Source organism: Melanerpes formicivorus, unplaced genomic scaffold (genome assembly GCF_026170545.1).
Source record: "Melanerpes formicivorus ecotype bairdi unplaced genomic scaffold, bMelFor1.0.p_v2 SCAF_1, whole genome shotgun sequence".
NCBI classification, from domain to species: Eukaryota; Metazoa; Chordata; class Aves; order Piciformes; family Picidae; genus Melanerpes; species Melanerpes formicivorus.
The window spans coordinates 3,754,364-3,767,709 of record NW_027142353.1 but is presented as its reverse complement, the minus strand read 5'-3'; the positions used below and the strand labels follow the sequence as shown (position 1 = coordinate 3,767,709).

General features: G+C 42.3%; 1 protein-coding gene across 6 annotated transcripts in view; it reads left to right on the top strand.

Annotated features, from left to right (window-relative positions):
• KLF12 (KLF transcription factor 12) overlaps nucleotides 1–13,346 on the top strand; it is a 311,165-nt gene that overhangs the window by 76,902 nt on the left and 220,917 nt on the right. For all 6 annotated transcript variants that reach the window (XM_068153456.1, XM_068153394.1, XM_068153217.1 and 3 more), the window contains one exon: nucleotides 6,492–6,555. In XM_068153456.1, the coding sequence (XP_068009557.1) occupies nucleotides 6,535–6,555 (21 nt within the window). In that variant the 5' untranslated portion in view covers nucleotides 6,492–6,534. The remainder of the gene's footprint in view (nucleotides 1–6,491; nucleotides 6,556–13,346) is intronic.

Here is a 13,346-nt window from a genome sequence, read left to right as displayed (position 1 = left end):
CTTCCCTTCCCTTCCCTTCCCTTCCCTTCCCTTCCCTTCCCTTCCCTTCCCTTCCCTTCCCTTCCCTTCCCTTCCCTTCCCTTCCCTTCCCTTCCCTTCCCTTCCCTTCCCTTCCCTTCCCTTCCCTTCCCTTCCCTTCCCTTCCCTTCCCTTCCCTTCCCTTCCCTTCCCTTCCCTTCCCTTCCCTTCCCTTCCCTTAATTCGTCTTTGGGTCCCAGACTTTCTGGATCTTAACCTTGGAGCTATTTAATTCAAAATAATTAAGTAATGTCAAACAAAAGACTCCATAAAGAAAAATGTTTATTCCTTTAAGCATCTACTGAAAGGCTGTGGAAGTGCTGCTTGAAAGTTTAATCTTTGAATACACCTTTTTAAAGGGAGAATGGGGAGGAGCACGGTGTGAAAGTATTATGTTCAGTTGATGAGTTGCTCATCCATATCAAGTCCAACTTTTTATTGTGTGTGGAAGCCTGTTGATGAGGGTATAATGATATGGGGAAAAAATGCAAACAGAAAACCAACACAGCTATACAGTCAGGTGAGTGAAGGATGCATTTTCTTGAGCTGCCAAAGAGCCCAGTGGCATTGAGATCATTCTAGTTCGGTGTAAATGTGTTGGAGGCATCATCCTATAAGGCTCAGCTGAAATCAGGGCAGGCTGCATCACACTCCTCACATTCCAGACTTCAGCCTCCTCCCTCATCTTTGGTATTCCAGAGGCTGAGCTGGTGGCAAAGCTGCTGCTTCTTACCTTGAGTCATGATGCACTTCAGTAAGTGTGTTCAGAATCTCTTCTTTATGCTAGATGTCATTCTTCGTGGGAGTCTGGATAAATATTTCAGTCTGTAGGAGTTCAGGAGAGCTAGGTATTGCCTAGCAACAAGCATCCCACTCTCTGCCTCCTGCTTCTCTTTAGTTTTATTAAAATACCAGTGGAAACCAGAAGTTGAAGCATTAAGTTAATTTTCAGAAATATTTTGAGCAGCTTAAGATATTTTTGTTATGACACTGTCAGAGCAATAACGATGTTGGCGGGAGGGGGTGTGTGTGTGGCATTTTCAAGTAAATCCACTTGCCTTGTTTGAACAGAAATCACAATCAAAGACTAGCAGAAACTTTAGCTGAGGACAGAATGAAGTTTATGCTAGCAGTTATTTAGTAACAGAATGCACAGCAAGTGCTCCTTTGGTCTTACGAGGTCTATAAATACAGCAGTTACCCAGTGGTACAGAACTCTGTATACGAAGATCCTGGGGGCTAAACTCAAGGCAAGAAAAGGAGGCACTCAAAGTGCAATTGAGGTGGATTTTTGGGTATGCTGATTCAGTGCAATGCTGCACTCTATTTCAGCCTGTCCGTTCCCTTATCAATTTTAAATGTCAAGGACTGTTGCAAAGCTGTAGCTATTGGTTAAGGTATCTCTCTAGCCTCTGCAGAATGTATTCCTTATGGAGTTTACAAATTTCCCTGCACAAAGTGGAAACTTAGGAAAAAAGGGCAAGTATGTGGCTACTATTAATACAAAGGTAGCCATCCTTAACCCTGGACTGAGGATAGCCTGTGTTCCTTTGTTTCTATGAATGCTACTGAAACCATGACTTCAATGAATTCTGCCTTATCTATTCTTAAGGATGGCCTTCATGAATTTGGGAGAAGTCATCCTCTGCCTTTGTGGAAGTGTAGAGTGACTCAGGGCCCTTGAAAAGGATTGCAGAAGTGTAAGTGCAGATAAAAGGGCTTTTAAGAAGAAAAGTGCATACTTTTAAGGAAAAATAAATGCTAACAAGAAGGTGATTGAGAAACACTGTTGTGCCCAAATGTGAGGTTTGCTTCGTGGAGGGAAAAGTTAACAAAACCTTATTCAAGGAATGAATTAACTTTGCAAATGAGTTGGTCTCTTTGAAATATGTGTTCCCACATCTATCTGAATTAGAAAAGGGAGATAACAGCACAAGGAATAGTTTGTGACTGCCTTAATGGGAATTCACTTAAAAATTAATAGTATATAAAAGAGATGTGAAAGTAGTAGCAGGGTGAACTTGGGTTTTGGTTTAATGTGGGTTTATATGTTCAAAAATGTTCTATTTGTAGAAACAACATGATTGTGCTGAAATCCTTCTCATGTTCCTTACTCTGGCCCTTGATCCTGGCTCATTTCCACTGGAGGGTGGAAATGCTGGCCAGGGAGGGACTACCAGGGCATTTGCTCTGATCAAGACAGGCTTTTAAAATGGACTAGGTGTTGTAATTTCTGTTTGATTTTCTCTTGCTGTTGGAGGAGGAATACAATGTTTGGTGGCATTCACGTGTTATAAACTCCTGGAGTCTAAAGACAGGATTTTAAGATCATGGTTAGCCTTTGGTTGGAAGTGTCTTGTTGCAGAGATTTTTCCTTTGGTATAAAATCCACTTGGCATGCTTCAATTTGGACTTCCAACATCCTCTATCATATTTCTGACAGTAGAAACCGAGATTTCACAGTAAGCTGCAAGTCCAAAGCAGGTTTCACACTGGCAAAAACATGGCAGAATGGATGCACTAGATCTGAAAGGACAGGTGGTCCCATTTTTCATATGAATTTTGGAGTAATTTGTCTGAAGAAGCAACTCTTCAGCTGTTTTGAAAATCAGGCAACAGATTTGTGCAGTTGTCAGTTAAATGCTCATTTCAGATTAACTGTTTGCTTTTCATCTGCTCCCCAAAGGCAGCCTACAATAGTTCCAGTGAGGCTTGTGGTCTGTATGGGTGGCATGTGTGTTGTGCACATTGGCCATAAACTACCCTGGCAGTCAGTGCTAAGGGGTACCCCTGTCCTATCCTCAAACTACTTGTATCGCGGTGGAGCAGTGTTGAGGGGCAATGGCTCTGCTGGAACTTGTGGTCCGGCCCTGGACAGGCAAGAACTCTTCCATGGAGGAGAGCACTCCAGTAATGCAAGGACATAGGCGATGCAGTGCTTGATAAATTGTGCAAACCTGAAGAGAATTAATAAGCAAATCTAATTATTTGTCATTGCTAATGAAGTAGTTTTTTTCATGAGGAGGGATGTTGTACATGATTTAATAACAGAAAACCAGCTGTGGCTATGGCTGAGTGGAGAGCCTTGTGTGAAACGTTTTGAACCCACCCACCCCCCCCCCCCCCCCCATGTTTGCTCTATCACCATAGCCACGGTAACCTAATAGGACTTCTGTGCTCATGTGTAACCTGAAGCTAAGTTGCTTTGTAGGAGCGTGTGTGTTTGTGTGCATTTAGGGAGGTGTAATGATGAGAAAACCTGGAGAATGGAAACAACTAAAGGTCAAACTCTGTCTTTCTCAGGCAGAGACCCCATGAAGCTTTTTGAATGCATTGCATTTAATTTTAAAGAACTTGGTGACTGCTCAGGTTGGGTAACCACATCCTGTAAATCCAAGATATGGAAAACCTGGGGCAGTTGCCCCGTTTTTGAATGTTAGCACAGAAAAAGAGAATCTAGAAACTCAAAGGTGGCTCTTCAAGTATCCAGTTAAAAAAACAAACAAGCAAAACCCAAACCAACCAAACAAAACCAACAAAGAAAACCATCAGTGCCAAGGGAGATTAAACAAAATAAAAAGGAAAGACAGTGCAAGATATGTGGGAGGTGGGGCAAATGGTCATACAGTACTTTTCATGCTTCAAACCTTCAGTATTTACTTATGTTTAATTGGCTTGGTGTTTGTGGTAATTTTGCAGCCTTTTATGATTCATATGAATATTTCTATTAACCTTAGTATTTTATTATTTTTCTATTAACCTTTGTATGTTACTAGAAATAGAATGAAGAACGTGGTGTTTAGTCAGTATAATAGTAGCATAGTATATGAATATTTACTGACTTTTTGTGCTGAAGGGAGCTTCTGGTCTTGTTTTCAGCATAGAAGTTTGCATACTATTTGGAAACCTGTTAGTCATGTTGTTATATATGCAGCAGTGATGAAATACTAGGTTGTGGTTTCAAAGTGGGCAGGTGATGCTCCACTGTGATTTGAAGGATGACCTTATTTCCAATGATGTAAAAATAACGGCAGATTGTTTGTGTAATAACTCTGACAGGGGATTTACATTCTTGACTTCACACTATTTGTATTATCAAGAGAGAGACATATGTAAGCAGCATTTGCCTCCAGATCTATACATATATTCTGGCAAGATGTTTAAAATATGTAAATATTGGACATCTGAAGGGTGTGTCCCCTACCAAGGCTTTAATATTTGTAATATATTCTCTTAAACCTAAAGGAGCTTCCCAAAAGTATAATACAGTATTTTAATCTCTATAAACATTTTTCTTGTATAGTATCATAGTATCAGTCAGGGTTGGAAGGGACCACAAGGATCATCTAGTTCCAACCCTCACACTAGATCAGGCTGGCCAGAGCCTCATCCAGCCTGGTCTTAAACACCTCCAGGGATGGGGCCTCAACCACCTCCCTGGACAACCCATTCCAGAGCTTCACCACTGTCATGGTGAAGAACTTCCTCCTCACATCCAGCCTGAATCTCCCCACCTCCAGCTTCATTCCATTCCTCCTAGTCCTATCACTACCTGAGATCCTGAGAAGTCCTTCCCCAGCCTTCCTGTAGGCCCCCTTCAGATACTGGAAGACCATATAGATTCACATGAAAACATAACTAAAGTAATCCATAGGAAACCTTTCAGGAAATAAGTATTCAAAATAGTTAATGGTCTTACACAGTTGTTTCCCATGGTTGCAGTGCTGACAGGGCTCACTAATAAATGTATTTTGGCTTTTAATGTGTTATTATCCAGATCTGTCATATTACATGTGGGAAGCACATTTTGAAATACCAGCAGAGAATATTCAAGCTCTGTAACTGCTGGAAGGTTTACCTCTACAAACATACAAACCTGAAGGATGACCAAGAGCTCAGGTCCAGCCAACATGGATTTAGGAAGGGCAGGTCCTGCCTCTCCAACCTGATCTCCTTCTATGATCAGGTGACCCGTCTGGTGGACGTGGGGAGGCCTGTGGATGTGGTCTACCTGGACTTCAGCAAGGCCTTTGACACCGTCCCCCACAGCAAACTGCTGTCTAAGCTGCCAGCTCGTGGCTTGGACCATTACACTCTGTGCTGGGTTAGGAACTGGCTGAAGGGCCGAGCCCAGAGAGTGGCGGTGAATGGTGCCACATCCAGCTGGCGGCCAGTCACCAGTGGTGTCCCCCAGGGATCAGTGCTGAGCCCTGTCCTCTTCAACATCTTAATCGATGATCTGGATGAAGGGGTCGAGTCAGTCATCAGCAAGCTTGCAGATGACACCAAGTTAGGAGCAGATGTTAGTCAGTTAGAGGGTAGAAAAGGCTCTGCAGAGGGACCTCGACCGACTGGACAGATGGGCAGAGTCCAATGGGATGGTATTCAACAAGTCCAAGTGCCGAGTGCTGCACTTTGGCTACGGCAATCCCATGCAGAGCTATAGGCTGGGGTCGGAGGGGCTGGAGAGCTCCCAAACAGAGAGGGACCTGGGGATGCTGATTGACAGCCACCTGAATATGAGCCAGCAGTGTGCCCAGGTGGCCAAGAAGGCCAATGGCATCCTGGCCTGCATTAGGCATAGTGTGGCCAGCAGGAGCAGAGAGGTCATTGTGCCCCTGTACTCTGCATTGGTTAGGCCACACCTTGAGCACTGTGTCCAGTTCTGGGCCCCTCAGTTTAAGAAGAACATCAAAACACTTGAATGTGTCCAGAGAAGGGCAACAAGGCTGTTGAGAGGCCTTGAACACAAGCCCTATGAGGAGAGGCTGAGGGAGCTGGCATTGTTTATCCTGGAGAAGAGGAGGCTCAGGGGTGACCTCATTGCTCTCTACAACTACCTGAAAGGTGGTTGTAGCCGGGAAGGGGTTGGCCTCTTCTCCCAGGCAACCAGCACCAGAACAAGGGGACACAGTCTCAAGCTGTGCCAGGGGAGGTTTAGACTCGAGGTGAGGAGGAAGTTCTTCACCGAGCGAGTCATTCTTCATTGGAATGTGCTGCCCAGGGAGGTGGTTGAGTCACCGTCCCTGAAGGCGTTCAAGAGGGGATTGGACGTGGCACTTGGTGCCATGGTCTAGTCATGGGGTCTGTGTTGATAGGTTGGACTTGATGATCCTCGAGGTCTCTTCCAACCTTAGTTATACTGTGATACTGTGATAGGGTACTGATACAGAATGGGCCCTGAAGACTGATTAAAGCAGTTAGGATTTAGTTTGCTGAAGGAGCAACTCAGGAGTTAGAAGCGCTGAGAGCAGTGACTAAAATAATTGGTTAAGAAGAAATAAGGTTTTCTCCAATGCATTTTTTGGTCATATTTCTGCAGTTTTATTTAAAGTTATTTTAAACTTTGTTGTTATGACCTCTGTTTTACTGTGTCCACGATTAGATTTTATTTACATGTAGAACAATATTTGAGAAACTAATGAACCTTTAAAACCCACATCCATTAATTTATTTAATCTTTTCCTTTTCAGGACTGAAGTGGAGCTAGGGACGGATGGTTGACTGAATATTCATATGAAGAGGAAAGCCATAAAAGTTGGTTGACATTTTTACAGCCATGGGCATTTTGCATGTTACTGCTATTATCAAAAACTTGTATCATGTTACGTAATGTAATAGATGAAATAGTGATCTGAGCTTCACGTGACATATTGTCCTTCAGGCAGGGGAGTACTAGAGCTTACCACAGCTGTAACTTAACATTTTTCTGACCAAACCTGAATGTTCAAAGGAAAGTTTAATAGTATGTTAAAAAAATGGGTCATTCTTTTGAAGCCAGGTGTTTGAATGGGCTGATGCAGAGCGGTGCTCATTATTCTTAAGTGCAAGGATGAAGCGGGGAATGGGAGATGTGTTGTCTTTCATTACAGCTATGGGCTATGAAGCTTAATAGGTTGTCGAGTGGTACTCGAATGCCACTTTGACAGTGCTGTTTAAGAAGTCAAATAGGATGTGATACCTTTGGATGTACCTTGGTGCTTTGTTTTCTTATCATAGAGAGGTGGCTGTCTTACAGCGTGCTTTTTCTGTGCCGGTTACAAAGGAAGAAGCTGTTAGTGGTCCTCCATGCTGTCCTGACTTTATTGTTACGTTTTGTAAGATGATGAATTCTGTAGACCTGGACATCTGTCAATCCAAATTGTTGGTAACTGTGAGCTACAGGCTGTGGATGCAGTGGGACGTTAACAGATTCCAGCCAGCACCATTTAAACAATGCTGATGGTGCCTGTGGGTTGGCACCAGAGCAGATTAATTGCAATGACAAATGCAGGGTGTGGTGCAGTGCATTGCAGGGTGCAGTCCAGTGGGATGCTGCAAAGCAACTCAGTTAAATAAGGCATTTTGGAAATGCTACTAGGCAGGGAGGGATATGTTAACAGTGGAAAACCTCTTTCCTGGATGCCAGTCAGAGGTGGGAACAATAAAAAAATAATTCATGACCTCCAGCTCTTTTTCAAAACCTCAGTGCTAGTTCATTATCAGGAATCTGAGTCTGTAGCTCTTTTAACTTGATCAAAGTAGTTCAGGAGGGCAAAGGTTCTTTACTTATCTCAGCAATGGTTTGTTTTAAATTGATCTTTTAGAATAGAATAGAATAGAATAGAATAGAATAGAATAGAATAGAATAGAATAGAATAGAATAGAATAGAATAGACCAGGTTGGAAGAGACCTTCAAGATCATTGTGTCCAACCCATCATCCAACACCACCTAATCAGCTAAACCATGCAACCAAGCACCCTATCAAGTCTCCTCCTGAACACCTCCAGTGATGGGGACTCCACCACCTCCTTGGGCAGCCCATTCCAGTGGGTTTTTTTTTGTAGTGGTTCTGAAGTTTTGCAATTTACCAACAACTGACCTGGGTACAGAAGAGTTTAATTCCTTCTTGAGTATACTCTTTAGAGTTTCCAACAGGTGGTAGACATGCTAATCCTAGCTAGTTTCAGATTCACTAGCAGTGTAAGTTTTGAGGGAATCTACTGTGTTCTTGAATCCAGTCTTCCAAAATAACAGTCAATAAAACAGTCTTTAGTTTGGAAGCATCCATAACACATCTACTTTTTATACCATAGGACATGGGAAACATGGTCATCATACAGGAACCAAATTTAAACCCTAAGAGAGTCAGTGAGTTGTATTAGTAGCTCTGCAGTGATGTGCACAACTTCTCTGTGGAATTGGGGACTTACATGCCTAGATGTGAACCAGCAATTGTTGCCTGCTGAAACAAGAGCACATTGTTTTAAGGAGTTTCTCTTTAGTTTGCTGATGTGTTGGTGTCTGCTGTCCATACCAACAGCTTGGGATGGGCAGGCATCATGGGGTAACAAACATTTCCCCACTCAAACCTCCTGGTTTATGAATAGCAGAGTGAAAAAATGGTGCCATCCAAACCTTTCTTACATCTTTCAGAGCTGCAATTGATAAAATCCTGTATGTACAAACTTGGGGAAGCTCTTTACTGGCAGAAAGTGTGAAAGGAGTGCAGATCAAACTAATTACCTGTAAGCTATCTCTGGTATTGTTATGTTACAATGGAATATTCATGCTCTCCAGAAGACAGCACAGAGCAGTAATTTCATAGTGTGGTAATGTTTTTGCACTGAACTGAGGAGAAACAGAGCTAGACTAAGACTATTCCAGATACTAGAGTACTGTCTTTAGGTATTTGGCCTGGAAAATGACACCAGGGCAGAAAAAGTTAAGGATTTGTCAGATCCTTGAGAGAGGCTGTCGTAACTAAAGTCTGCACAGAGGAGGGAGAGTATCCACATCTGGCTAATGCAAAAGACTCCTGAAAGCATGGCCTTTTCTCTACCTTTTTTCTTTTGTTTTTTGTAAGGCCTGTAGTTGCTTGGGAGATGCAGCAGTGCTAGGTAGCTCTGTATCTCTGTTCCTCTCCCTCCTTTTGCCTTTCTCATTCAACACAGAGTAGTGACAAAAGGAAGAACAGTAAACAAGGTGACCTCTTTCATGCCAAGCCATAGTTCCACTCTCTCATGCCCTGCTAATGACACCCCACAGTAATTGTGGGGAAGCTGCATAAAATATGTGCAGATAAAGGAGGGGATACCAAGTTATTTCTCCACGTGTTTTCTGTTTGGCAGTCATTGCAAACCTAGGGCTCTGAATCCAGCTGTTAATCCTTTATATGAGGAGAAGACCATGATGAAATATCGCTGAATGAGAGAAAAAACTTATGTGGAGAATTTCCAAATCCAAAGTTGAAAATTCCTTTTGTGAGAAGACTGATTCCAGAAAACTTAAGTCATCGAGGTGGAGAAGGCTCCTCTGTGGTCACTGTTATAAATTTGTAAAGTTCTGGCTCCAGTAAGAAAGAGATTGGATTTCACCCAGTACCCTAAGCTTTCCATTGCTAACATGAGTACCTTGGTATATCAAGCAACAAAGCCAAAGAAGTTGGGTTGCATTATCTGTAAGTTGTATTAGTGTGTTTTAGATTGTTGTTGGTCTGCCTCATACCATATCACAATACATGTAAATGTGGTTGTATAAAAATAACTGACATCTAAGCCTATATGCAACTAATGAAGACAATCTGAACGTCATTTTTTCTGTCTCATGAGGTCAGATGAATCTTTCCCAGGATAAAAAAGAGATATGCACAATAAGCCTGATGGCATACATGTCTGTTGAATTCATGTAGTTTATGATCCATCTACGTTTTCCATAATAGCAGTAACTGAATCCAGAGGTTCAGTTTTCTGTTGAATCTGACATTTAAAATGTATGGATTTTTACAGTGATGGAATTCAGATGTGTGGAGGTGAGAGGTGGTGTTACCAGCAGGTCGAGGAAGGTTCTCCTCTACCTCTACCCTAGTGAGGCCACATCTAGAACACTGTGTTCAGTTCTGGGCTCTCCAATTCAGGAGAGACAAGGAGATACTGGAGAGAGTCCAATGGATAGCTTCAATGCCGGCTAGGGGATTAGAGTGCCTCTCTTAAGAGGAAAGGCTGAGAGATGTGGGCCTGTTTAACCCCGAGAAAAGATTGAGAGGGGATTTTGTCAATGCTCAATAAATTTGCAAAGGAGTGGGTGCCAAGAGGATGGTCCCAGACTCTTTTTCAGTGGTGCCCAGTGATAGGACAAGGGGCAAAGGACACAAATTAGAAAATGGGAAGTTCTACCTAAACATAAGGATAAGCTACTTTCAGTGTGATAGAGCACTGGAACAGACTGCCCAGAAAAGTTGTGGAGTCTCCTTCTCTGGAGACTTTCAAAACCTGCCTGGATGTGTTCCTGTGCAACCTAGACTAGGCAAACCTGCAGGAGGTTGGGGATTGCTGAACCCCAGAGGTCCCTTCCAAGCCCACCATTTGATTCTGTGTGAAACCAGAGTAGGACCTGGTAAGGAAATGGCTAACTGATAGGGAGGAAATAGAGATCAGGAAGTCTCAGGCAAAACAAAGATTAAGACTTCAAAAACAAGTAACTGAAAGGAGGTCAGAGAGTGAAATTAAAGGGGAAGATGTTCCTCAGATTGGAAAGGCAAGTCAGGGTTGTACTTAACAAGTGGTCTTGGTTGCCGTCTCCCACTCACACTGGTTTTGTGAACAGCTTGTAGAAATGCTGCTGGATGGTTTGTTTCATCAGGTTTAATGATGTTCTAAGATGTTTATAATCTTTTGAACATTCAACTATGTTGAATTCAGTGGTGTTAGGAGATAACTGCTTATTTTTTAAAGAGGACTATGTCCTAAGCCCAGGAAATACTGCTGTCTGACAAATGTAATCTCTGTGCCATCTCTTTAAAAATAAACAACAAACAAACCAAAACAAGAGCAAACTTTGGCTCAGTTGTTTAGAGGGAGGGGCTTAATACAAAGGAGTTTTACTTGAACCCTATCTCAACATTCTCCCAACCTCTGATATGCCCTGTGTGGAGCTGAGTATAGAAGGGTGCAGGTCGTCTGAGCTGCAGGCTAGATACATGGTATTGCACAGTGGGACCCAGCTGATGCAATGAAGGGAAGAGGTTGCTATTCAGGGTGACCTTGGCAGGGACCTCATCAAGTTCAGCAAACTGAAAACTTCTGATCTTGGGGTAGGACAATTCCATCCCCCTGACTTTGGAGCTACCCTCATTTTGGATAGCATTTGGACTCAGTGGGCTTTCAATCTTTGCTTTTTCTGCGACTTTAGTCATGATGAAAAGTAATTTTTTCCTGTTTTTTTCCTTAGTTTTGTTTTGAGTGTATTTTGAGGAAGTTTTGTGATCGTGAGAATATTAGTTACAGTGTGCTGATACACTTGTTTTTTTCTGTCAGCTGTCACCTCCATATTTATTACAAGCAAATGCGTCTTTCCTAGAAAGTCACTGCTTTTAAGTGATCTTTCACATCTAATGTGATTCAGTGGATTCTTGGAGTATAATTATGATTAGAAACGTCAACAGGATAAAATATTAATCTCAAGAGAGTTATTTTGCACTAGCCTTTCATCCATCCTTTCTGTCATGTTCTTTTCAGTTTAGATTACTCTCAGGCAAAGAGCCTGTAGTTTGATGTTTTGTCTCAATTCATTATGATCATAAATATCTTGGATAAAACAGTGTAACAAATGACCATTTAAAAATGACTGATGGCCCCATTCAGCAAGGCAGAGAGACTGTGAAGTTGTTTTTAGTTTCCTCTCTTGTCTAGCATTTATCAAGATGTGTCACTTAACAGTCAATTGGTGGTTGATATTTAGTGACTATTTCACAGTGTAAATAGAGAGCGTGCAATTTGTTTTCTGGAGCCCAGTCATAGTCTAAGGGTCTAGAGTATGCCTTTCCCAAGAGAGGTTGGACCATGGGATCCTTGAGGTCCCTTCCAATCTGATACTCTATGAGGGATCTGTTTTTACTTACTGTCACTAAAAGATGTAAAACTTAAGAAACTGTAGACTGGGAGGAAAACTTTTCCACAAATTTATATTCAGGAGAGGCAGGAGCACCAGAAACTTTATTCCTTTTTCTGTTCCTTACACTGACTGCTGCACATTGTGCTCTCTCTGGCTTCCATCCTTTCCTGTCAGGTATTGGTGGGGCTGATGGTTTGCTGGGGAGCCATGCATAGAGTGGTGTAGCCTCCAGGTTTGCTTCCTGCTGGCTCAGCCTTGCTGGGAGGTGGGGGGAGGTGGTCTTGGAACTGATCCCCATAGCTGAAAAATTGTGGGCGGGTATCCAAAGCGCATACACACACAGAGACACAAAATCACTTCATCGGTTAGGGCCAAGTCATATTTAGTTCTTGGCTTGTGATTTGACCCTGTTTAAATCAAGTTGAATTATGATCCTGAGTGTTTTGTCCTACTACTTTATTCCTGCCAGTGTCTATTGTAACCATTGCTTTTAAGATTCCTATATTAAAAACACAATATCTTTTAGAAGCTTTACTTCTATGGTTGAAGATAGCTGTGGGCTTTCTGCACCCTCACACTACAGAAAGGCAGCGGAGGTAGGAATGGCTTGGGTTAGACTTCCCTGTCAAATCCTGGTTTGCTGTTAAAGCAAAGTTTGAGGCTTTAAAATCAATAAGTACAGAGCTCTTGAAATATAGCAACGAAGGTTATTTTTTTTGAGTAGTCAGTGCAGAGCTGCCCAAGAGGCTTTGCTCAGCATCGGGAGAAATGTAGCTTGTTCCGCAGTGGTTTGCATCCCAGTGGCTGCACACATTTCTGCTTGGAACTGCCGTGGGATGTTTCAGGTGCATTGATTTTTGCAGTAATTCTTGAATTAAAATCCTATTTATTAAACAGTTTTTTGAAATGGGAAGAATGGAGAGTTGCATAAAAAAGGATGGCAGCACCTTCATATGAGGTGATGTGTGGAGGAGTAAGGCAGCCTACATTGTAGTGCAACTCACGGGAGAGTAATTAATCCAGAATTGATAAAATGTGATGAAAATGTAGAATATTAAAATACCAGAGTTCTTTTCAGATTCATGTAATTGACACTAGTAAATGTCACTTTAAAGTGAAGGCAGATCTTGCTGGTGTCGCTAAGATCACTTCTCCACAAAGGGATAGGCGATAATGATGTCTGTGACTGGTAAATTGTGGATAGAGGTGAAAGCTGTGTTTAAGGGCCTGCTTCAGCACCTATTTATGTAACTCAGTGCAGTAGAATGCCTGTTAAGCTACTTCTACAAGTTAATAGATACCTTCTCACAATTTTTATTAGTAAACACATTGGAATCTTATTAAACACGTTGATCGTGAGGCTTGGTGTGTGATTACTAAACTTTTTAATTGATTTAAGTCCTGCAGAGCTTAAACTCTGCCTGTGGTGAGTGTCCACCTGTAACTGTGGCTTTG